The sequence below is a fragment of the Onychostoma macrolepis genome, chromosome 17, assembly GCF_012432095.1.
Source record: "Onychostoma macrolepis isolate SWU-2019 chromosome 17, ASM1243209v1, whole genome shotgun sequence".
NCBI lineage: Eukaryota > Metazoa > Chordata > Actinopteri > Cypriniformes > Cyprinidae > Onychostoma > Onychostoma macrolepis.
Window position 1 is genome coordinate 25,907,230 of NC_081171.1, and position 24,158 is coordinate 25,931,387.

The 24,158-nt window shown below is 36.0% G+C and overlaps 2 protein-coding genes across 4 annotated transcripts in view; one reads left to right on the forward strand and one right to left on the reverse strand.

Moving 5' to 3' along the window:
• The first annotated feature begins 6,842 nt into the window (after positions 1-6,842).
• Positions 6,843-9,260, forward strand: mrpl33 (mitochondrial ribosomal protein L33). The gene is made up of 4 exons (XM_058749660.1): positions 6,843-6,979; positions 7,354-7,372; positions 7,704-7,810; positions 9,124-9,260. The coding sequence occupies exons 1-4, from the start codon at positions 6,958-6,960 to the stop codon at positions 9,171-9,173; spliced, it is 198 nt and encodes a 65-aa protein (XP_058605643.1). The 5' UTR covers positions 6,843-6,957; the 3' UTR covers positions 9,174-9,260.
• A 569-nt stretch (positions 9,261-9,829) lies between these two features.
• Positions 9,830-24,158, reverse strand: part of rbks (ribokinase) — a 34,818-nt gene continuing 20,489 nt past the window's right edge. For all 3 annotated transcript variants that reach the window (XM_058749655.1, XM_058749657.1, XM_058749656.1), the window contains one exon: positions 9,830-10,003. In XM_058749655.1, coding sequence (XP_058605638.1) covers positions 9,830-10,003 — 174 coding nt within the window. The remainder of the gene's footprint in view (positions 10,004-24,158) is intronic.

Here is a 24,158-nt window from a genome sequence, read left to right on the forward strand (position 1 = left end):
ATTCAGAGGACCAAACTGAGAAATATGCATTTTATAAATATTTTTACGGTCAAAATGTAAAATAAAATTCTAATAGCTTATTCTTATGTTTTTTTTTTTTTTTTTTTTTTTTTAATAACTAACAATACTATAACTAACAATTAAGGCTGTCAGTCGATTAAATTTTTAGTCTAATTAATTACAGGGTGCTGCGATTAATTAATCGAATTAATCACAAACTAAATTTGGCTGTGAAAATACCCCCAAAAGATAGTTTAAAGCTATTATTGTGTTAAATGTTTAGGCTACAACAGCCTAACATAAAGTATGGAACATAAAAGAAGATAATTTGAGAAACATCATCTTAGTATTATTTGTTCATGCAGTGAAAGTCACTGGTGGGTGATTCTTAGACTATGGGCACTTTTATGTTCTTTGGTCATATTTTAAAAAATACATATAATTTTGGACAAATTCCTCTTTCTTTGTCAAACTAACAATAAAACCACCTTTAAAACTTTTTACTACCTTTCTGTTATGATTTTTTCATACTTTTCAACCTCCTTATAGGTGTCAAAATCACTGTTTTCTCCTTGTCGCACACCCAGGCTTTTAAACTTCAACAATGAAAATACAGTTAAAAAATATGACTTATCTGGTAACTATTAATGTACCTGAATTAAGCACTAGTAAAATAATTAAAATACATTAAAGTATTTAATGTGAGACCACTATCAATATTACTTTTTAATTTATATAAAATATAGCTGTTGCACAGTATTGGTGTCATTTCCACCACAACACTGTTACAAAGTTTAAAAAGTCTCCCCTTTAACACATCCCTTTAAAAAGTTTGTGTGAAAGATGGTTTAGGTGGTTTCTATGGAAATGTTCAGTGACTTCAGAGCACATGTTGGACATGGAGGAAATTTAAATTTTCATCAACAACAAATTATAAAAATTAAATTGTAAATATTGCTTGATCAGTTAATATATTTATTCTACGTCATTTCCAAGCATGCTGTACCTTCAAGGGTGTTTTTAAAAAGCTAAAAATTTTAAGTTAAATGAGAGTATTTTGCATACATGAAATGCTAAGTATTAATTCAAAGCTAATCAGTGAAGCTATCTTCCATTTATTTCACAAAAAACTACAGAAATGTCATTTCCACCACACTGCCTCTGTGGTGGAAATGACATTTATGGTTACAAAGTACAATTGATATGTTTAATGACTTTGTGAATTGAGTTTAATGAGTGTGATGAGTTTAAGACTTTTTCTAATAAATATCTCTGCTGTTTCTCTACATTCACGTTAATTCATTGTCATTTCCACAACACCCTGTCATTTCCATCACCACACATTTTTTTAAAATATTGAAAAAGTTCTCATCACACATTAAAAATGTATCCACAATTTATGAGATCATGCTCTACTTAATATAAAAATTCAAGTTATTTATTTTCTAACAAGCTCTTACCCAAACCAATATTAAATTTCAGAGTGTGACAGGTGTACAGCATTTGGTCCTTAGGGCAGTTAATTTATCTCATTGACAAATGTATAATTATTGTACATTGTGGAAATACTGGTAAAACTAGTTAGAAAAATGATCTTAGACAATTCTTGAGTGGCATAATTTATTCTATATTTAAATAACAGCTGTATATTGAGATGTGGTGGAAATGACATTTGTTCATTGCAGGTCGGAAAAATGTAAAATATTAACAATCTATCTTGTAATCTAAGTTTGTCCTCTTACAGACCTTAAAACTAGACAAATTAATTAAATTTATGAGACTGTGTTACGTGACTTTTGAACAAGTTTTTTTTATTCAACTTCACAAGGCTAAAAGTGCCCCTAGTTGAAGAAACGCCCTGGTGACCAAAACAGCTTAGTTATCAAAATTCTTCAAAATAACTTATTTTTTGTTGTACAAAAGAAAGTAAGTCATTCAGGTTTGAAATAACATGAGGGTGAGTAAATGATGACAAAATGTATTTATTTATTGAGAACAATCCCTTTTTTATTTATTAATGTTTTTTTTTTTTGGTTGTTTTTTTTTTATAAATGAAATGATACGCTAAAGAAGAAACTAAAACTACCAGCAGGTGGCGGTAAATGTCTTTATGAGTCGATTCGTTCAAACGGTTGATTCACTCAGGAATGAAGTAAACGTCTCTCTCTATGAATGGGTATTTGAATCATTGATTCACATGATTCGTTCAAAACTCGGATTCATTCAGAGAGGAAACACCGCTGTGTTGCTCACAGACTCACAATAGTTCTGCTGTGGCTTTAGGTAATATTTTCGTTGGCAAAATTGAGTTGAGTAAAATTGAGTAGTTGGCTACTGAACTGTTATATAAAGTCACATTTGCACTTGTTCTTCGTGACAAAAACAGCATTCGTGTGATAGGCCTACTGCTCTCGCAGTGCATAAATATGAGACAAAAACTCAGGGGTATTTTTTTTTGTCCCAATATCTTGATTTTTAGGGCATAACTGCGTTTATGTAGTTGTTATCCTGCATCATATTTGTCAACAGTCAACTGTATGAAATGTAAGATGACGTACAGGTTTGGGGGCGGGGCCAGTGCGTTAACTGCTTAAAAAATTTTAATCGCGTTATTTTTTCATAACTAATTAATTAAGTTAACGCGTTAAACTGACAGCCCTACGAACATTTTTTTTCTCTCTTTTTGAAAATCATGAAAGATCTCACAGCAAAAGTACCACCACCTGAAGTAGGACGTTTTTAGTATTAAAAGGCATTTTACTTGATAAAAAGTTGAACTATCCATCAGACAACACAAGGCATAGAAGAGGCCTTATTATACAGTAGGCTTTATTGGGTTAATTATATGTGAATTTAACATGAAACTAATTTGGAACCTTCTCCATTTCAGAAAAAGAGATAAACATTTAGGAAAAACAACATGTCTTTGTCTATTTCATAATTATGGAATATTCGGCATTTCAAAATAATCTGTAGGCAGATCTGATCTGTCACATTCTCTCTTGCACATGTCTATTGCAGCATGCTTTGATGACATGTTTCTTGTGTCAATGTCAGTAAGTAGGGTGGTTCCGTCAATAAAATCTGGGAAGACGTGAGCTAATTTAGCAGGCTGAATGAAATGCTTCTTCTGCCACTGTAAGGTCTCTGCACAGAACCATCAACTAGTGACGCAGGCAATTTCACACACATCCTGCCAGCTGGTAGCAGTGTGGCCCATCCAACAATTAATTTCCTGAACCCTGTGACGGTCTTCCTTTTGGCAGTATCGCTTCCCCTCTATCAGTCATCTTTCTTTCTAGAGAAGCTGCCTCCCACATTAGTAAATCTTGAATATGAGATGCTGGTCAGCAAGTAGAGCACGCAGTTAATGTCACGTAAACTCTGTGGTGTTGTGGGACTGACAACCGTCTTTAAACACAAGACCGAATGCTGCAAATTATCATTCCAAGTGTGTACAGAAACATTTTTATAAGTGGGCCCCTTGTCCCCAGGGCCTAGCTCTGACTCTAACACAGAATACAGTTACTCCAAAGAATATTATTTCATTTTTTATATATAAAATAAGCCATTTGGAAGACTTCAGAAGGTAATTTTGAAACCATCTTTGTATTGTTACAACATTTGTACACTGTACTCTTTTTGTACTTGACAGTTTTTTGTCATTTTTATTAGTTATAGCTTTAAAACTGTATAGTTGTAGTTGTAGTTTTACAACTATATACTTTTTCTCTGTTTTTCCAAGTCATATAGCACCATATTTTTAATGCCTTGGCTTGACACAGCAAAGTTTTATTAAAATTTCATTTTGTCATTGGTGATTTACCCCAGGGCCTTTTCACACCAAGACCAAAAAATTTAAAGATAACTATAATAATAACTACTGTATATTAAGGCCCCAATATACTACCATTGGTTTGTGGTGATTGTAGATGTGCTTTGGGTCTCAGCCTTCTGTTGACATGGAAATCTCTGTTGAGGTCAGATGCAAATAAAGATATACAGTATGCAAAAAACAGTATCTAACAAAAGAAGTATGACTGAATTCACAGTACTCATAAAAGAGAAGGCAAATACCCAGATGACACACTGTTTCTGGCAGGGTTATCCCACAAGGCCATGGGAGAGGATTAATGAATGGCAGTGAAGCGACACAATTTACAATATTTAAGTTGTAATTCTAACCGAAAGCGACACCAACATTTTTTTTTTTTCATGTTTAATACTGTAAATCTGCTTGCTTTAAAGCAATATATTATACGCAGTGCTATATACAGCGGGTGAAATAAGTATTGAACACATCACCATTTTTCCCAGTAAATATATTTCTAAAAGTGCTGTTGACATGAAATTTTCACCAGATGTCGGTAACAACCCAAGTAATCCATACATACAAAGAAAACAAAACAAAATAAGTTCAGAAATGAAGTAATGTGTAATAAAATGGAATGACACAGGGGAAAAGTAGGCCTATTGAACTACTGAAATTGATTTAATACTTTGTACAAAAGCCTTTGTTGGTATGACAGCTTCAAGACGCCTCCTGTATGGAGAAACTAGTCGCATGCATTGCTCAGGTGTGATTTTGGCCCATCCTTCCACAGAGTCTTCAAATCTTGAAGGTTCTGTGGGCCTCTTCTAGAACTGTGATCTTTAGTTCTTATTTTCTATTGGATTCAAGTCAGGTGATTGGCTGGGCAGCTTAGCAGCTTTATTTTCTTTCTCTGAAACCAACTGAGAGTTTCCTTGGCTGTGTTTGGGATCACTGTCTTGCTGAAATGTCCATCCTTGTGTCATCTTCATAATCCTGGTACTGTAGGTGCTGGGACTGGACCAGCTAATATTAAGTTCCAATGACAAGGGGCAGGATTGCTTTCTAATTACTGATAGATTTCAGTTGGTGTCTTGGCTTTCCATGCCATGTTGCACCTCCCTTTCTTCATGTGTTCAATACTTTCCCCTCTGTGTCATTCCATTTTATTACACATAACTTCATTTCTGAACTTATTATTATTATATATTTTTTTCTGTGTATGTATGGATTACTTGGGTTGTTACCGACAGCTGGTGAAAATTTCAAGTCAACAGCACCTTTAGAAATATATTTACTGAGAAAAATGGTGACGTGTTCAATACTTACTTTACCCGCTGTAAATAAACATCATGTGACTTGTCTGGAGTACTGAATTGCAGAGCTAGCAAACATATTTACGTCTGATCAGATGCTTCCCTAACTGCTTTTTTAACTTCCTTTATTTCTGTTTTCTCACTGCTGTCCTTTTTGTTGCAAAAATGTCAAATTTCTTTTTACCAATGAAAGTGAACTTCACCGTAAGTACACTGGGGCCTTTATCATCCACACAAATGGACGATAATGTTGTGTTCATTATAAGCATGCTGCCGTTATTTTGTCTGCCGCTTTAAATGCTAGAGCTCTTTAATTATTCATCTTTAATTATCTCCATTATTGTTATAATCATCGTCCTTTACAGTGCATTGAAGTTGTACAAATAGATACAAATAGTTGTATCTCGTCCAAACATTTGTGCTCCCCGGAAATGGAACATATAACTACAGGTATATCTTAAATCACATTTATATTATTTGTTAGTAATCATTTAAAATAGAGCTTCTGCAGGACCTATAGCACAACAGGAAAATACTTAAAGTCTAATACCTATACTGCAATTCTGCACTGCAAATTTGACATGAACAAACAAGATATGCCCCCCATTTATTTTAAAAGATGTTTCATTTCACAATCCAAACTGTATAGTTAGGTAAATTTTAATATTTGGATTCACTTTTTTTCCCATATAAGAACAGCAGGCCATAATGACTGTCCAGTTGAGAACCACTTATTAAAAAACAAACAAACAAACAAACAAACAAACAAAAAGCTTTATTATCTATACAGTAAATTACAGACTCCCCAGATATTTAACCACTACATTTTCAGCGTTTCTATATCAGTAATTGACTTACCTTAATATTTTGCCTATAGACACTTAATTAATTGTTTTTGCAGTTCGGCGTTCATCTAGTGATATAGCCACCCCTGAGTGACTTAAAAGTAAAACAAATAAAAATACTTTTATTAATATATATATATATATATATATATATATATATATATATATATATATAATTATGTTTAAGTGTGACGTCATTTATTTATTTTCTTTTTTCTTTCTTTTTATTCATTTTTTTATTTTTCACATATCTGGACCACAAAACCAGTCTTAAGTCGCTGGGGTATATTTGTAGCAATAGCCAAAAATACATTGTATGGGTCAAAATTATAGATTTTTCTTTTATGCCAAAAATCATTAGGACATTAAGTAAAGATCATGTTTCAAGAAGATATTTTGTAAATGTCCTACTGTAAATATATCAAAACTTAATGTTTTATTAGTAATAAGCATTGCTAAGAACTTCATTTGGACAACTATAAAGGCGATTTTCTCAATATTATTATTATTCTTATTATTTTTGCACCCTCAGATTCCAGATTTTCAAATAGTTGTATCTCGTCCAAACATTGTGTCCTATCCTAACAAATCATACATTAATGGAAAGCTTATTTATTCAGCTTTCATGTGATGGATAAATCTCAATTTCGAAAAATTGACCCTTATGACTGGGTTTGTGGTCCAGGGTGACATATTCACCTTTCATATCCACATGTTACAGACATACCCTGCGTCCCAATGTGCATACTATCCACCCTATCTGCCCTAAATAGTACTGAAAATTACTAATGTCACATAGAATTTAGAATGAATAGTATGCACATTGGGACGCAGGCATACATAACATAAGCCTAATTACTTTAGTTCCATCAAAGTCCCGATGACGCACCGGAAGCATTGGCGCTTTAACCGGAAACTTTAAGTCAGAGGAGCTCAATGTGACATTTCGGAGCGGTTATTTCTGAACTGTTATAGAAGAATAAGAATGTTTCTCACTACTGTAAACTGTGAGTACACCTATAATGATAATATCTACAATATGAAACTAAAAATATGCACAAAACGTCATTGTCAGCATAACTGCGGGCAAAACGTGTAACTTAGACTGCAGAACAGATGCATTAGCGGCTAATAACTAGCCAGTAGTTTCATGTATAACGTAAATGTATAATATTTGCACATTATTAAAATGTCGAAATTCAAATATTTTTAACTGTATACCACAAATATTTGTTTTAGATGTTACTTGGTGATTATGTATTTATAAACGCGTACATCCGTGCATCATATGTTTTATTACAGTAACGTTACACTGTTAGATGTCAGTGCTAATTACTTTTTTGTTTTGCTTTGCTTCCTCTTTAATTCTTTCTCAATCTAGTTGCCAAGAGCAAATCTAAGTGAGTATTCCCACATCTTCATTGCACTTATTTACACACTGAAACTGTGCTGTACTAATATGCAAGATACACGGCTGCCATGTTGAGCTCATATATATGATTAATTTATTAAATTCCAAACGGAGAGTATACAGAATAACACATTTCACAGTCTAATATTGCTTTTTGTTCTGTTGTTACCTTTAACAACTTAACAGTTTACTCTGGTAGGTCTGGGTTAAACACCTGATTTAAAAAATAGTTCCTGTTCCTTGGTTTACCGTCTTGTTGTTTTATGACAGACACATTGAAGTTAGTGCTTTGTATTTACCTGTGGCTTCTTGTGTTTCAGGACATTGCTGGTTCAGATGGTGAGTGCAGCTGGCACAGGTTACTGTTTTAACACGAAGAGGGGCCGATTGAGGGACAAACTGGTTTTGCGAAAGCATGACCCAATAGGTGAGGTGAACATTTTATGTCATTGTAAGTATAATGGCAAACGCCCTGAATTGATTTCCAAACAACCCCAAATATGATGAACACTTTGAAGGTACCTTATTGCAAAGTATAGAGGTAGCTGTTCATGTAAAACAACCTATTTTTACTGTGTGTGTGATAGAACATTCATTTTTATAAATTTTAAAAATGACATAATTATAATAATAATTTGACATCAGTTTCTATTAAAAAATTAACTTTGTATTACATCGATAGAAACCAGAAACCTTTTTATTAAAAGAAACCTGAAGCCTGAAACCTTTGAATTAATATTTGCAATGAATGTCATTCTACAGTTGTTTTTCAGAGAATATTGATTTAAAACCCTAGTGAGCATATCTGTCACAACGAACACTTATAAATAAATATTGGTAGCACTTTACATAAAGGTTTAATTTGTTACATTGGTTAGCTACACGAGTTAACCTAAAATGAACACTACATATACTTTATTTATTCATCTCATTTAGTTAATTTCAGTATTACTAATACATTTTAAAATTCTGTTAACATTAGTGAATGCATTAGCTAACTAACAATGAGCAATTTTAAGCATTAATTTATTTTTGGTGATGTTTGTAAAAATGAAAAAAAATAGTTCATTGTTTGTTCATGTTCACAGTGCATTAATTAATGTTAACAACAAATACAACTTTTGTTTTAAAAAGTATTGGTAACTTTTAAAATTAGCATCGACTAAAATTAATACATGCTAAATACATCATTGCTAGTTCATGTTAGCTAATATATTAACTAATGTTAACAAATGAAACCTGTGAGATCTCTTGTAAAGTTTCATTCCATACACATGAAGGTTTAGTTTTTACTTTTTTCTAGCACTGTCAATAGACTAAATAATTGTGAATTCGTAGTGTGCCTTTAGAAAGCAGAAAGACAAGGTAATAATATTTGGTAAATGTGTTAAATATTGTCTTACACATATTTAATAAATATATTCATTTAACATGCTAACGCCCTGCAAAATACATTTTATAAAATCTTTTTCTCTCAAGTGTTCTGTGGACGCAAGTTTGAAAACCATTGAGGTTGTGTACTCCTAAACAATGATGACAAAATATACCTTCGATATGTTATGCTCCAACTTTAAAACAACACAAAGTCAACACAAAGTACAAAATAGTTTTTTTAACCATTTTGTGGGGTCTTTAAAATAAATTGTTTTATTAATGATTTTAATGTGTTTTTTAAATAATTTTTTTCTGTTCATATTTCAGTTAATGTTTTAATATTTCTCTCTTCATTGCTCTCCACAGTGAACAAACATGTTCTGTTCATTGAGAAGAAGAAGATACGATCTCTTTAAAAAATGGGAGAAACTCTTTTGATGCAGATACTGAGAAAATGGACTTTTTAAAGTGTTACTGGCGTAAAACACCTGCCACAGTGTGATGATCAAAATCCAACATATGAAAGCGTCACTAAACAACTATGAAGGAAGAAGATTTACATCAAAGTAAAGACCCTGCATCACTGCAGCTGTGGATGACTGGTCTAATGAGACGAGAAATGAGCTGTACATCCTGTCAGGATAATGTGCTGTGAAGCCCATCACAATAAGTGTATTATGTTGGATTTGTTTGGTTCTTTTGTTTTCTTTTTTTGTACCAAGTCAGAATTTTGACCTACTGCAAACAATGAACCACCTACTCAGTGACAGATTGCTTTAGGCTGAAGTGGATTTGTTGGAATAATTAGCCTACAAAATGTGTTTAGCAGAAAAGAAAAAAAAATAGCAGTTCAATTGCTGTTTGTACTCTTTTACATAAATTGACATTATTATTTAATTTATTTTCAGACATATTTAAACATTATATATCACAATGCCAGATATCACAAATAATGCCAGGAAATTACATTATCTAGAACTCTCCAGTACATGGTATTGTTTATTATGCAAACAATAATTCTGTGGACACTGTGCACAAATTAATGGTGTTGTTTTTAAGCCAAGGGTCACCTTCAGAACAGTTCAGTTGGCAGATCCTTCCGAAATGGAAAAGATGTTTGCGTGCCGACAGTCTGTACAGACACGGCTGCGACAAGGTTGGCTCTCCTGGCCATCTCTTCCAGCGGCATTGTGGGATAATGGGCCATGTAGAAAGCCAGAGCACCAATGAAGCTGTCGCCTGCTCCCTGTTAAAAAAGATTTTGGTCACACTTTATATTAGGTGGCCTTAACTACTATGTACTTGCATCAAAAAATATGTACAATGTACTTATTGTGATCATATTGTATTGCAAAACACTATTGCTGTTTTGAGGTGGGATACGGGTAAGGTTAGGTACAGGTTTGGTGGTCTGGGTAGGTTTAAGGGTGGGTTAAGGTGTAAGGGATGGGTCAACAGTGTAATTATAAATGTAATTACTGAAATTAATTACAGATGTGACTACATATAAGTATTTTTAAAAATATAAGTACAATGTAAAAACATGTATGTACACAATAAGTGCATTGCACCAAATGATTAATTTAAATGTAAGTACACAGTAGTTAAGGCCACCTAATATAAAGTGGGACCAAGATTTTCAATTAAGTTTGTGACATTTACATTAATGCTTATAATGCGGAAAAGAAGAACACTGAACTTTGCGTCACAACTTGGAGAAACAAATATGACAGCAGGGGGTGCCGTCATACTTGTCAATGCCAGTAGGTCCAAAGGTTGTAACTTGTAAAACAAATCTGGGAAACAAATGGGACCACAATGTACAAATTGTATTGAGTCAATCTTAAAATAAATATTAAACTACCAATTGCTCGTGATAATATTTAATGATGACGACATGGCATTCTCTATTTGTGTGCTGAGTCATGTGTGTTTTCCGTTGTGCAAGGCATGTGAGTAAGTCTGTAGATGCTGACTTCGGCACAGGTCACAAGGGTCAGAGTGAAACAACACACATGCTTTAAGCTTTTCTTGACCTCTGTCGGTGATGAAGGGTCGCCTTCTGCCTCGAAAGTCTTTGGGAAGGTCTTCTGTTGTGAGTTGAGCACTTGCTGAGACATGCAGAGTGACATTTTTGTGTGTGTGCATTTTTGTTTGCTTTCCTACTTAGTCATTTCAGTATACTCGGTGAGTATTTATATTTGGGTGAATCTCATGTAGCTTGACATGTCCAAGTCATATCTTGACTCAAACTCAAAAGTACAACATTTGATGCATTATGAAAATTGGCAAAAAAAAAAAAAAAAAAAAGGCTCCATTTATTCAATTAACTACAGTAAAAACAATATTGTGAAATGTCATTTTAAATAACTGAATTTGATCAAAATCCATCTGAATTTATATATATATATATATATATATATATATACATACAGTGGTGTGAAAAAGTGTTGGCCCCCTTCCTGATTTTTTTTTTTTTTTTTTGCATGTTTGTCACACTTTAATGTTTCAGATCATCAAACAAATTTAAATATTAATCAAAGATAACACAAGTAAACACAACATGCAGTTTTTAAATGAAGTTTTTTATTATGAAGGGAAAACAAAATCCAAACCCACATGGCCCTGTGTGAAAAAATGTTTGCCCCCTAAACCTAATAACTGGTTGTGCCACCCTTTGCAGCAACAACTGCAATCAAGCGTTTGCGATAACTGGCAGTGAGTCTTTCACATCACTGTGGAGGAATTTTGGCCCACTCTTCTTTGCAGAATTGTTTTAATTCAGCCACATTGGAGGGTTTTCAAGCATGAATGGACTGTTTAAGGTCATGCCACAGCATTTCAATTGGATTTAAGTCCAGACTTTGACTTGGCCACTCCAAAACCTTAATTTTATTTTTCTTGAGACATTCAGAGGTGGACTTGCTGCTGTGTTTGGAATCATTGTCCTGCTGCATAACCCAAGTGTGCTTGAGCTTGAGGTCACGGACAGATAGCCCGGACATTCTCCTTCAGGATTTTCTGATAGAGTGCAGAATTCATGGTTCCATCAATTATGGCACGTCGTCCAGATCCTGAAGCTGCAAAGCAGCCTCAGACCATCACACTATCACGACCATATTTGACTGTTGGTATGATGTTCTTTTTATGAAATGCTGTGTTGGTTTTACGCTCAATGTAACGGACACACACCTTCCAAAAAGTTCAACTTTTGTCGCATCAGTCCACAGAATATTTGCCCAAAAGTCTTGGGATAATCAAGATATTTTTTTGGCAAATGTGAGACGAGCCTTTGTGTTATTTTTGGTCAGCAATAGCTTTTTCCTTGGAACTCTCCCATGGATGCTGTTTTTGCCCAGTCTCTTTCTTATTGTTGAATCATGAACACTGACCTTAACTGAGGCAAGTGAGGCCTGCAGCTCTTTAGATGTTGTTCTGGGTTCTTTTATGACCTCCTGGATGAGTCGTCTTTGTGCTCTTGGAGTAATTTTGGTAGGCCGGCCACTCACCACTGTTTCAAGTTCTCTCCATTTGTGGATAATGGCTCTGACCATGGTTTGCTGGAGTCCCAGAGCCTTAGAAATGGCTTTATAACCCTTTCCAGACTGATACATGTAAACTATTTTGTTTCTCATCTGTTTATGAATTTCTTAAGATCGCGGAATGATGTGTTGCTCTTTAAACATTCTTCACTTTGTCAGACAGGTTCTATTTAAGTGATTTCTTGATTCAACAGGTCTGGCAGTAATCAGGCCTGGGTTTGGCTAGTGAAATTTAACTCCGTTTTCTAAAATAATGTGGTTAATCACAGTTCTTTCATGATTTAATAGGAGGGGGCAAGCACTTTTTCCACACAGGGCCATGTGGGTTTGGATTTTGTTTTCCCTTCATAATAAAAAAACTTCATTTAAAAACTGCATGTTGTGTTTACTTGTGTTAACTTTGATTAATATTTAAATTAGTTTGATGATCTGAAATATTAAAGTGTGACAAATATGCAAAAAAATTTAAATCAGGAAGGGGGCCAACACTTTTTCACACCACTGTATATGCATGTATATATAGTAGTCAACATTTGAAGTGGATCAAAAAAGTTAATCAGAGTTCATCAACAACGCATTTTGGTTTTATGTTTTAGGACAGCTTTGATGAAAGGTTTTGATCCACTTCAAATGTTGACTAGTGTATATAATGTATCTCACAAAAGTGAGTACACCCCTCACATTTCAGCAAAAAAATGTTGTATATCTCTTCAAGGGACAATACTATAGAAATGAAACTTGGATATATTTTAGAGTAGTCAATGTGCAGCTTGTACCTAAATATAACTCAACATATAGTCATTATTATACAAATAACTGGCAACAAAAATGAGTACACCCTAAGTGAACATGTCAAAATTGTGTCCCAAGTGTCAATATTTTTAGGGGCACCATTGTTATCTAGCACTGCCTTAATCCTCCTGGGCATGGAGTTCACCAGAGCTGCACAGGTTGTTGCTGGGATCCTCTTCCACTCCTCCATAATAACATCAAGGAGCTGCTGGATGTTAGACACATGGTGCTTCTCCACCTTCAGCTTGAGGATGCCCCACAGGTGTTCAATAGGGTTCAGGTCTGGAGACATACTTGGCCATTCCATCACCTTCAGCTTCATCAGTAAGGCAGTTGTCATCTTGGCGGTGTGTTTGGGGTCGTTATTATGTTGGAAAACTGCCGTTCGGCCCAGTTTCTGAAGGGAGGGCATCATCTTCTGCTTTAGAATGGCTCAGTACATGTTGGAATCCATGTTTCCCTCAATGAACCGCAGCTCCCCAGCACCAGCAGCACTCATGCAGCCCCAGACCATGATGCTACCACCAACATGCTTGACTGTAGGCAAGATACAATTTTCTTGGTACTCCTCACCAGGGCATTGCCACACATGCTGGACACCATCTGAGCCGAACAAGTTTACCTTAGACTCATCCGATCACAGGACATGGTTCCAGTAATTAATGCTCTTGGACAGGTTGTCTTCAGCAAACTGTTTGCAGGCTTTTTTGTGAGCCAGCTTCAGAAGAGGCTTCCTTCTGGGATGACGGCTATGCAAACTTGTTGCAGTGTATGGTCTGAGCACTGACAAGCTTACCTTCCACTTCTGCAACCTCTAAAGCAATGCTGGCAGCACTCATGCGTCTGTTTTTTGAAGCCAGCTTCTGCACCTGATGCACAGCACGAGGACCTAACTTCTTTGATCGACCCTTGCGAGGCCTGGAGTGGAACCAGTCTTGGAAAACCTCTATACTGTAACTCAGTTCCAGCTGTTACTGATCTTCTTATAGCTTAGGCCATCTTTGTGGAGAACAACAATTCTAATTCTCAAGTCCTCAGAGTGTTCTTTGCCATGAAGTGCCATGTTGAACATCCAGTGGTCATTATGAGAGAATTGTACTCAAAGCACCAAATTTTAATTGCTCTAAAACAAGATACGCAAATTTGTATAGTCCTGTCAAGCAGACAAAAAGATGAACATGATGAATAGGACATGTGGCTTTGCAGGGTTAAACGACGTATAGCTTTTTTCCCGTAGGGTGTACTCACTTTTGTTGCCAGCTTTTTTTGACAATAATGGTTGTATGTTGAGTTATTTTCAGAGGACAGTAAATCTTTACTGCTATACAAGTTGCACACTGATTATTCTAAAATATATATCCAAGTTTCATTTCTATAGTATTGTCCCTTGAAAAGATATACTAAAATGATTGCCGAAATGTGAGGGGTGTATTCACTTTTGTGAGATACTGTATATATATATAAATTAGTGGTGGGCATAGATTAATTTTTTTAATCTAGATTAATCTAGATTAAAATGGCTCATTTGAATTCTGCCAAGTAGATCAGAATAAGTTCACTACTAGTAGTAAACAACTAGCAGTCATCAAGAATTTAATATTGATAATAACATTGAAGACATTGTATGATTATTCCTTAAAGATAAGGTTTTAATAGTTTTAATAGTAGTAGCCTATTATGTTCTGCCCAATGTCTTCAAGTGAAACCGAACTTTTTTTTTTGACGGGTTGCCGTGAATACCTTTACGTTTCTGTGTATATGATATGAGGATAGTTTTTCTCAAATGAAACGCTCGAGTGCTCGTGAAGTGACTCTCAGAGCAGTTCTGGAGATGTTGTTCATGTATTTATGTCCTCATTTAGTGAGACGACAGACGTTAATATCACCGCAAGCCTCACGCGGCTTCTGTATGAGTAAACAAACCCGCGTCTTGCGCCATACATTAACACAGAGACACGCAGAAGTCATATTTAAATAGACGTTTTGCGGCTTAATATTTACAAATAGGAGTGGGAGTGTGCTTACTTGTGTGTGCGCTTACGTGTGTGTGTGTGCGAACCGGGGCGGAACTCCGCTGTGCGCGCGATACAGAGAGCGTGACCATGTAACGTAGAGACAGAAATGACTTGCCGATCTTCATTGGGAAGCTTCTTAAAAATACATTTTCCCTGAAGCAAACCCGGCTGCTTCATAGCTGCATCCATTTTAGCACGCATACACACAGGTTCGAAGACTCGTTCTCGCCCCCTACAGTGCTATTCGGCTAGGTATACATCCGCGCTAAAATATCAAGGTGAAAGTCATCATAGCTTGCGTAGTATAGATCCAGCTCCCAACCCAACTTTGAGAATAGATTAACGGCGATATTTTTTTTATCGCCCGATAAGAGTCTCGCGTTAACGCAGCACGTTAACGCCGATAACGGCCCACCACTAATATAAATACTCTGCCGCTCAAAAATTTGGGATCAGTAAGATTTTTATGTTTTTTAAGGGAGTCTCTTCTGCTCATTAAGGCTGTATTTATTCGATCAAAAATACAGAAAAAACAATAATATTGTGAAATCTTATTGCAATTTCTAATATTGGTTTCCTATTTTAATATACTTTAAAATAGAATTTATTTCTGTGACGCAGCACTGAATTTTCTGAATCATTACTCCAGTCTTCAGTGTCACATGATCCTTCAGAAATGATTCTAATATGCTGCATATTAGTGTTGAAACTGTTGTGCTGCTTCATATTGTTTTTTGGAATGTGATACTTTTTTCTTTGATGAATACAAAATTAAAAAGAGCAGCATTTGTTCAAAATAGAAATTTTCTAACAATATGTCTTTACTATGACTTTTTATTCATTTAACACATCCCTCCTGAATAAAAGTATTAATTTCTTTAAAAAAAAAAAGAAAGAAAGAAAAAATGTACTGACCCCAAACTTTTGAATAGCATTGTATATTGTAACACAAAATTTATTTTTTAAATAAATGCTGTTCTTTTTAACTTTTTATTAATTAGAGAATCCTAAAAAAAAAATCACAGGGGTAAAATGTTTATATATTTTTAAAAGGACATTTTTTCCCCTGAGTTAGCAGTAAAACTCCAAACTGCTTTTTAAATTTTATCTCCATTTGTATGAAACTGATAAGGACACTGGCATGTTTTACCATGCCTGCAGGGGGTAGACTGGGATCTGGGGGGAGGGGTGATGTCGGGTGTTGAATTTATGATGGGAAAGCACAGAAGAATGCAGTGATGTGCTCAGATTTAACCGCAGATCGCCCTGTCACTGGTTCTCACAAGTCTACCAGATTACTCATCTCAAAGGCCCGCCTCTTAACCATCCATCTTTATTACACACCACTGACTGTCCCTTCGGTCTCCTCCATATAGCCACAAGGCCATAGGCCACAGTTGTCTGCACTGCCCTACTGATTGATGACTGAATGAAGTGACCTATGCAGACAAGAATCCATTACAAAATGATCACAGTCCACCTTTGCCCAGTTTGGTTTAAGTCATGCATTTTGTCTGTTTGGGTAAATGGAAGAACATCTGCAGTTGGACATGGTGTGGTTATGAGGAAAGTTCTGGAAAAAAATTCTCATGAAATTTATTTAATGTCTCCCCCTTGTTCAGATGAATCCTTCCACCAACCTCTATTACTCCAATAAGATGGAATGGTGCTCTTATTGCTAGAGGTTGTCGAGTTGGTCGTAGTAGCTGTTCCTACTATTCAATTTATGGGTGGGTAGCAAAACTATACATAGAGAGCGCTTCAGTTTGTAGTCCCCTGGGATTTATTTAATTATTCATCTACTTATTTTTTAAATAAAGATGGTTAACATTAACCTTAAAACATCAATTTCGCTGCTGCTGTGTTATAAGTTGCTAAATAAGGACAATAACTAGCATAAGGCTGTGGGTTTACTTGATTTATGAATTGGACAACTGTTGCAGTCCTTTTAGCAACTTACATAAAAATGACAACAGCAACAAAGCATCTTTGAAATTTACATGAGGTATGACTATAAAATGTAACGTTGTTCAAACAGTGAAAGCAATGTTAACCACAGACCTTAAGACTCGTAAATCTAAAACTGCCATTCTAAAAACATACACGAATGGCCTACAAATTAACATCATGAATGATCAGCTCCATTGCCAACAAATATGCTGCTTTGTTTCCAGAAAGAATTACAATTTTCTGAACTTTGACCCTAATACATTGTATCACCAATTGCCAGTAAAAATCTATTACTTCTAGTTGCTGCAGAACAGACAGTGTGAATGACCTGTATTTAAAAAAAAGTATCATGGAGAGTGTTAAAAAGAACTTAAAAAACAACTTTGTTCACTTCAACAAAGCTTTCCAGTTTTTCATTTAAAAAATGATCATCGTTTACTTTTAAAAGGGCAGCTTTTGTCTTTACAGGCCGCATGATTAGACTTCGCAAGTAAGACTGACGTCTGACAATATTTGTCTGAAGCATGATGTATCAGTGATGACAACTACTGCTCCTCCCAGTCGCTTCAAACAGTCCCAGACACATCCTGGTAAATGTTATATAGAGCTGTCAGTCAATCATATGACAAAACTATTAGATGTGGTCAGTCAAAGACTGCAACTTGTTTAACTTTACAGCACTACAAACTGCGAAACAATACATAATACACAATTGTAAATCAAATATTTGAAACAGTGTTTACAACCAATTTTATTTCTGTAATCTGAAGGACTTCCAATTGAAAAGAAAAATGTAGACAGGGACTTGACTATCCATTGGGAGTGAAGTAGATGAAGAAAAGTAGGTCCTGACAGAATAGAGCTATGTGGGTAGAATCAGTAAAGGGGTGGGGCTGAAATATAAAAGGAATTGGTGACATCATCCGAGAAAGAAAGTTGGTTCAGTGAGTTTTTGTGGAATATAGATCAATTGTGCACAATAAAACCAGTGTTCCTGTGGAAAATATGCAAACAAGGAAATTAATGCGATTGATTCCGAATGCCTGCTGAAGTCAGATGTCAATGTGATACAATAAACTAACAGCCCATGATCATGGCCATTGGAGTAAAAGCTTGGGAAAACCGGATGGTCAGGTCACCACAGTTATCACAACAATAATGTACATCTGCAAGTCCAGTGGTTAAATACAGTAAAAGTCTCCAAAAGCAATGGAAGGAATGGATGACTCACAGATCAAGATGTGATCAAGATGGCATTCAAAACTTCAATAGCAAAAACGTCCATCTGAGGTTACTGAGTGAATGACCTATAATATCCTGTTGCTGATCACAAGCCATCAGAATTTACAAAAGGTTGGTGTACCATAAAAAGTGTATTTGAAGGCAATCCTATTGATGTTCCGAGGGATATACAGTACAACCTTAAGTGTTTGTTGATGGTCAAATCTCTAATCTTTTACAAACACACTGGGGGTCTAAGTGGTCATCTTGTGTCACCACGGCACATGTTGCTAGGAGATAGTTTCCCTCAAAAGAATGGCTGCTGTCCAATGCGGCTCAGTGTGGGTTCTTCTTTGTGGGTTTCATTTACAGTCTCTTGGTGTGATGACATCAATGTCGGTTGGAGGCATGCAGTGCTTTCCGGTAAATACCCTCCACCGTCTCCTGTAAAGATCCCTGTGGTGGGTCCTCTATGGCTCTTTTCATAGAGGTGAAGTTCGGCTGATTGTGATTGTCTGAAACAACTACAAGCCGTGTTGTCTGGCTTGAAGGCAAGGTTCTGGAATTGGGTTGACCTCCAAATGCAAGCGCACAGGCCACCCACAGTTCATCTGAACTGAGCGTGCTGTTAGAGAACTTGGTCTCAGTGAACACACACGTAGGCTACAGATAGAATCACTTTCTCATGAAAGAGTTGGTCAGTGTTAAATATATGAAGGCCTTATTAAGATTTATGGAAGAAAGGGAATGATCTTAGAATAGGTGGGTAGCCACACAGAGGAAAACTACTTACTTATTTGCCTTTCCAGATTTGCAATAGTGTCTGCCGTGCTTTTCATGTAATGCCATACCACAAGGCTTTTGATCACAGAAGGGGTGTCTAGCTGATGTGAAGCTGTAAAGACTGCCAAAAGATCCTTTTAACTTGAGACTGCTTCTAGTCCAAGGAAAAGGATTCCTTTATCTTGAGAACACAATAGTACAATCCCTTTGAGATGTGCGTAATGTCCCCTTAAGGGAGTCAGAAGCTAAATAAAAAGTTGTTAAAGTTAGCGACCCCCACATGTTTTTTCATTAATTTTCATGCGCTCAAACAACAACAACAACAACAACAAACATGAATCTGGCAGTCCCACTCACTCATCTGGCAGCCTATCTCTCTTTGCAACCACTGGGAACGACAAAGAGTTGAGAATTTCTAAGTGGCTGTTGATGGGCGGTCTCTCATGGCCTTGCCATGACCAATGAACTAGCAGTTGTGAACACGTAACTTCTTGCCGCTTCAAATGCATGCTGAAGAACTGACAAGCCATAATGTCTACAACCCAATGAATGATTTAGTCAAAACTTTTTTTGTGGCATCCTCTTCTTTTTTTCCTCAGCAAACACAAAGAAGTATATCGCCAAAGCTACACCAAGACTCGAATTGTTGTCCATAACGTCTATGTGGTGCATCTGTTCTTATTTCTGCAAACTTATTGTCTTTTGGTTCAGTAAGTGACAGAATCCATGTTTAAACGATTTACTTTCAGCAACAACAGATTGTGACATCCTGTTATCAAGGTGTTTCAAGTTGACCAGTGTGCATTTAGCTTAAAAAGTTACAAATAGACTATATTTTTGGAATATTCTCATTTCTGTCCAGAACCATTGGTTACTAAGTAGTTGCTTATGAGCTGCGGTGCAAACTGAGCCACATAAACAAAAAGACAGAATTCAATTCATGCAATACCAGAGCTGAGGCAATTCCATGCCTATTCTCTGAACAATAAGGGGTTGTTTAGTATGAAATACTGAGATTTGGTGACACTGCAGAAAACGCTGGATTCAGGCCAAGGAGCACAGAGCATTGCTGGGCTTCGTGACTCACACCACTATCCTCGGAGAAAAGCGTGGTAAACACTTTAACCTCCTATTGAATGTTCTTTAATGACTAAAGATAGTCGTCACAAATAAACACAATTGCCACATACTGTTATAAAGATGACAACAGCTCTTTTTTTGGACTGCTGGCAGACCAAATAACCACAAAAAAGTTTCTTTTTAAAAAGTGATATGCCATCATTCTTTGAGAATAAACTGATGGAAACATGCCTTGCTTCTGTCTAGTCGTTGAGATAAAATCTGGCACTTGGCCCCATTCCCTCCTCCTCCTGGTTTTTAACTAGTGGGGAAAAAACAGAGTTACTGGAAGAGGGATCAGGGCATCCAAAAGATTTAAACAACTCAGGATTTATGGGTCATCAAAGTGTGCGGGAACAGGCCGACCGCCACGTGGAGACCACAGCCAAGCGAACTCCCGCTGAGTAGATCGCTGCTAAGGACTGAATCACCCAGAGAGGGCAGGGGGACCAGGGGCAGCATACTCTGATGAGACTGGACGTCACACGCTGTGTTCTATATGCGTGAGTGTGTGAGTTTATGAGATACATGTTATGAGTGTGTTCCGGTTAAAGACCAGACAAAATAAAAGCCACAATTAAATGGTCTCATCACTCTGAGCGAAGTAAAAAACATACATATGTATACACATAAAAATGTACCAGGTTTTAATATCATTTCCCGGTTTCAGTGTTTTTTTTTGTTTTTTGTCAGTTGCACCACATGGCTTTGATTTTCATTTCCTCCTTTTTTAAGCTTTGTTAAAATGCATTTTAATAGTAATAGTAAAGTAGTAGAAAATTAAACTACTTTATGACTTATGACCTAGCATGGTTCATACAATGCTTGCATTACTATGTGCCACTTACACAATCTTGCATGTGCTGTAAATAATCCATAAAAATAAGTAACTGATGTTTGGTACTACAGTCTTTCAAATGTGCAAGTGATTATTGCACATAGCTGCAGTTGTTGGAAATGAAAAAGCTTGCAGGAAAAATAAATAAATAAATAAATAAAAATCAAACATCTCAAAAAAACATAACTATCACAGCAGTGAATTTGTAATTTGCAAACCTTTCTCACAACTGATGTTCTGATACTATAATTAATACTATTTTTGATATGTGTTTCAATCAAAAATGAATGGGAGCTTGCAGGGGTTAACTGAGGGTTTAAAGAAGACTAAATCAATTGAGAGGTCCATCAGAGGTACATCACCAGAGAGAAGTCTGTTGAGTTCACTGCTATCTTTGCAGATTTGCAGAAGAATCCTTGACTAACAGAGATGGATGTGGTCTCAGAAGAATCTTGCTGTGAATCCACTGCTTCATTCTGCTGAAAACTACAGGGTTTATAAAATAATGAAAACCCCCGTTTATGTCTCAGAACTTCTCCAAATAAATCGCCTTTTCTTATAATTTTAGATACATAGCTCGATGGTGGTCTGAACTTCATGCTAACAAGTAGGTGTGGGACGAAGTTGTGATGTGGTTAAAAAGATGTGGTTAAAAGAACTGAGATGCAGCCTATATGAATTGCAAGACATTTTCTAATTCAAAGAATAATAAAAATAAAGACCAGAGAAACAGTGGAACCTTTTTTGGGCAGTTTTGGTCACTGACGGGACATATTTATTGCTTAACTTGCATCATACTATGATGTGTCCACTTTTCTTTCTGGCTTGACGCATTCTAATATGTGACTAATGATTGATCTTGTTGTTCTTCACAAGACTCACTAGGTGTTTCAAACATTTAGAGAGCAATAAAATAAGCAGGAAATATGAGTTATGATGACGCCAGAATTAGCGAATCCAGGTGTGAAATGAGTAAGCGCTTCAGAGATTACAATCAGAAGAGAAACCAGAAAAACCACATCCACAATTAACATAAGGTTGATGTCAGACTCGTAAAAATGTGAGGCAAATAAGTAGCCGTATTCAATTAACATATACGTAGAATGCCAGACTGAACTTCGGACAACAATCTGTTTTAGTAGGAAATGACGTAAAACTCCAAGAAATGCCCTCTCACCAGGATTACTTTGATCTCACTTTTTTTCCACATCTCGTCAAAAATAAAAAAACAACATCAAAATCATACTACACTGCAAAACTTAAAAGTTTAAGACAACCACACTGTAAAAAATCCAATTAACAAACTGTTGGAAAGGCAAAAATATTTAAGTTGAACTAATTTTATTGCTTGGGCTTAGTTGAGAAGACATATTATATTACGTCTGAACAAATATATATTAAAAACATTAAATGAATGGTTATTTACAAATCCAGTCAATTTTCAGAATGCTAAATGTTGACTAAACTAATAAAAACAAATACAGCCAACACTGAGATCATTCTGCACGTGTACAAGCCTGAGTGACTTCGCGGGAGAAACAGCGCCGCCATCTTGTCAAGTTCACGCATCAGGTAAATTGCACTAGTTATTTTTTTTAGACTAAATGTAACGAGAAAATCATGCAGCATATTCGATTTTTTTGAGTGGACATTTAGAAAGTGTTTTATGAGTTTATATCCGAAGAAAAGTGGATATTTAAGTGTATATGTCAAGTTCAGGTAACGTTGGGCCGAAGTGAAGTGGCACTGAATAAGTATTTGTACGTTACTTAACGTTAGACTAAATTTATCAAAACGTATATTAAAAAGGTGTAAATGTTTTATTTAAAACGTATATATTTATACACAAATGTACAACATACATATATAAAAACATCAAATAAGCGTTAGAACATTGCACACCTAATCCTCCTTTTTATGGAGCAAACTGTGATTTAAAACTGTTCAGGCACTTGAAGTATGAAGGAGAATAAATTTATCATGCGGCATATTGAGTTAGTTATCTGCAGCAGACATATCTGGCGCTCAAAACCTGTGACTCACCACGCACTATAGGGGTACTTCCTGGGTAGGTTCTCTAACACTTTATTCTTTGATATAACAGCATGCCCCATTCATTAGGCTAGTCTCACAAGGAGAAAATAAGCGAAATAAAAGTGAATGTGGTATTTCACCTTGTTTAATCCATAAACACTTAATGCCAAAAGCTGTGTTACTACAATGAATTTTAGCTAATTTTGGCGTGTTGTGTGATATTTTTGTGTTTCCGTGCCGTGAAAAGATATGAAGAGATCGCGCGGTCTTTCTCTCTTTTATCCACCTTTTTCTTCAATGCGGAAGTAAGCCTATGGGTGAGACTTCCGGTTCATTAGCCACTATAGATAAATAGCGAGAAGAATAACAATGTGCAGTAAATGGTAAAACTGTTTGCACTACAAACCAGTGTGTTCATAATTAAGATAATACATTAAAATAATATTGTAAGACACACAAGTTTTCAATATCAAGAAGCAAAACAAACTGTTTTTACAGCTAAAAATAGAAGTCCCTGTGTGAGTCCCTGCACAGGGAAAGACCGTGGCTCAGTAAACACTGGGACAACTGATCAATCAATTTGTAAAACGTCACCATTGGTATTATCAACAACAGGCAGGACCGTTATATTTTGATATTATTTTTATGCTATTTAAGGTAACTAAGCCCTATAATATGAAATGTACATGTTCTATTACAAAAATGAGAATTATTGTTCTCAGTGGCATCTACGCTAATGTTAGTCTGTTTCTTTCTTATTCCGAGGTCATCATAGCCACCCAGTCCGTATCCAGACCAGATGGTCACTGCAGTCTCCCGAATCCAGTCCGTATCCAGATCAGAAGGTGGATCAGCACCTAGAGATGATCTCTACAGCCCTGAATGTCAATGGAGACCATGCCCCAGCTAGATGAGCCCCAGAGACAGATCCCCTCCGAAGACCTCGTTGGCCATCGGGACAAGACCACGAGAACCAGACAAGTCCTCTGCTCAATCTGACCTGTGTTGCAGCCTAGAATTAAACCACGGCATGCTGGCTTCTTCTGGCCAGAGGAGAACTGCCCCTCGACTGAGCCTGGTTTCTTCCAAGGTTTTCTACTCAATTTC

Bases quoted from the DNA above. Each gene is read 5' to 3' on its own strand.
- mrpl33 (XM_058749660.1), top strand. From the start codon at position 6,958: ATGTTTCTCACTACTGTAAACT. The intron at 7,811-9,123 runs GTGAGGTGAACA...TGCTCTCCACAG, and splicing joins GCGAAAGCATGACCCAATAG to TGAACAAACATGTTCTGTTC.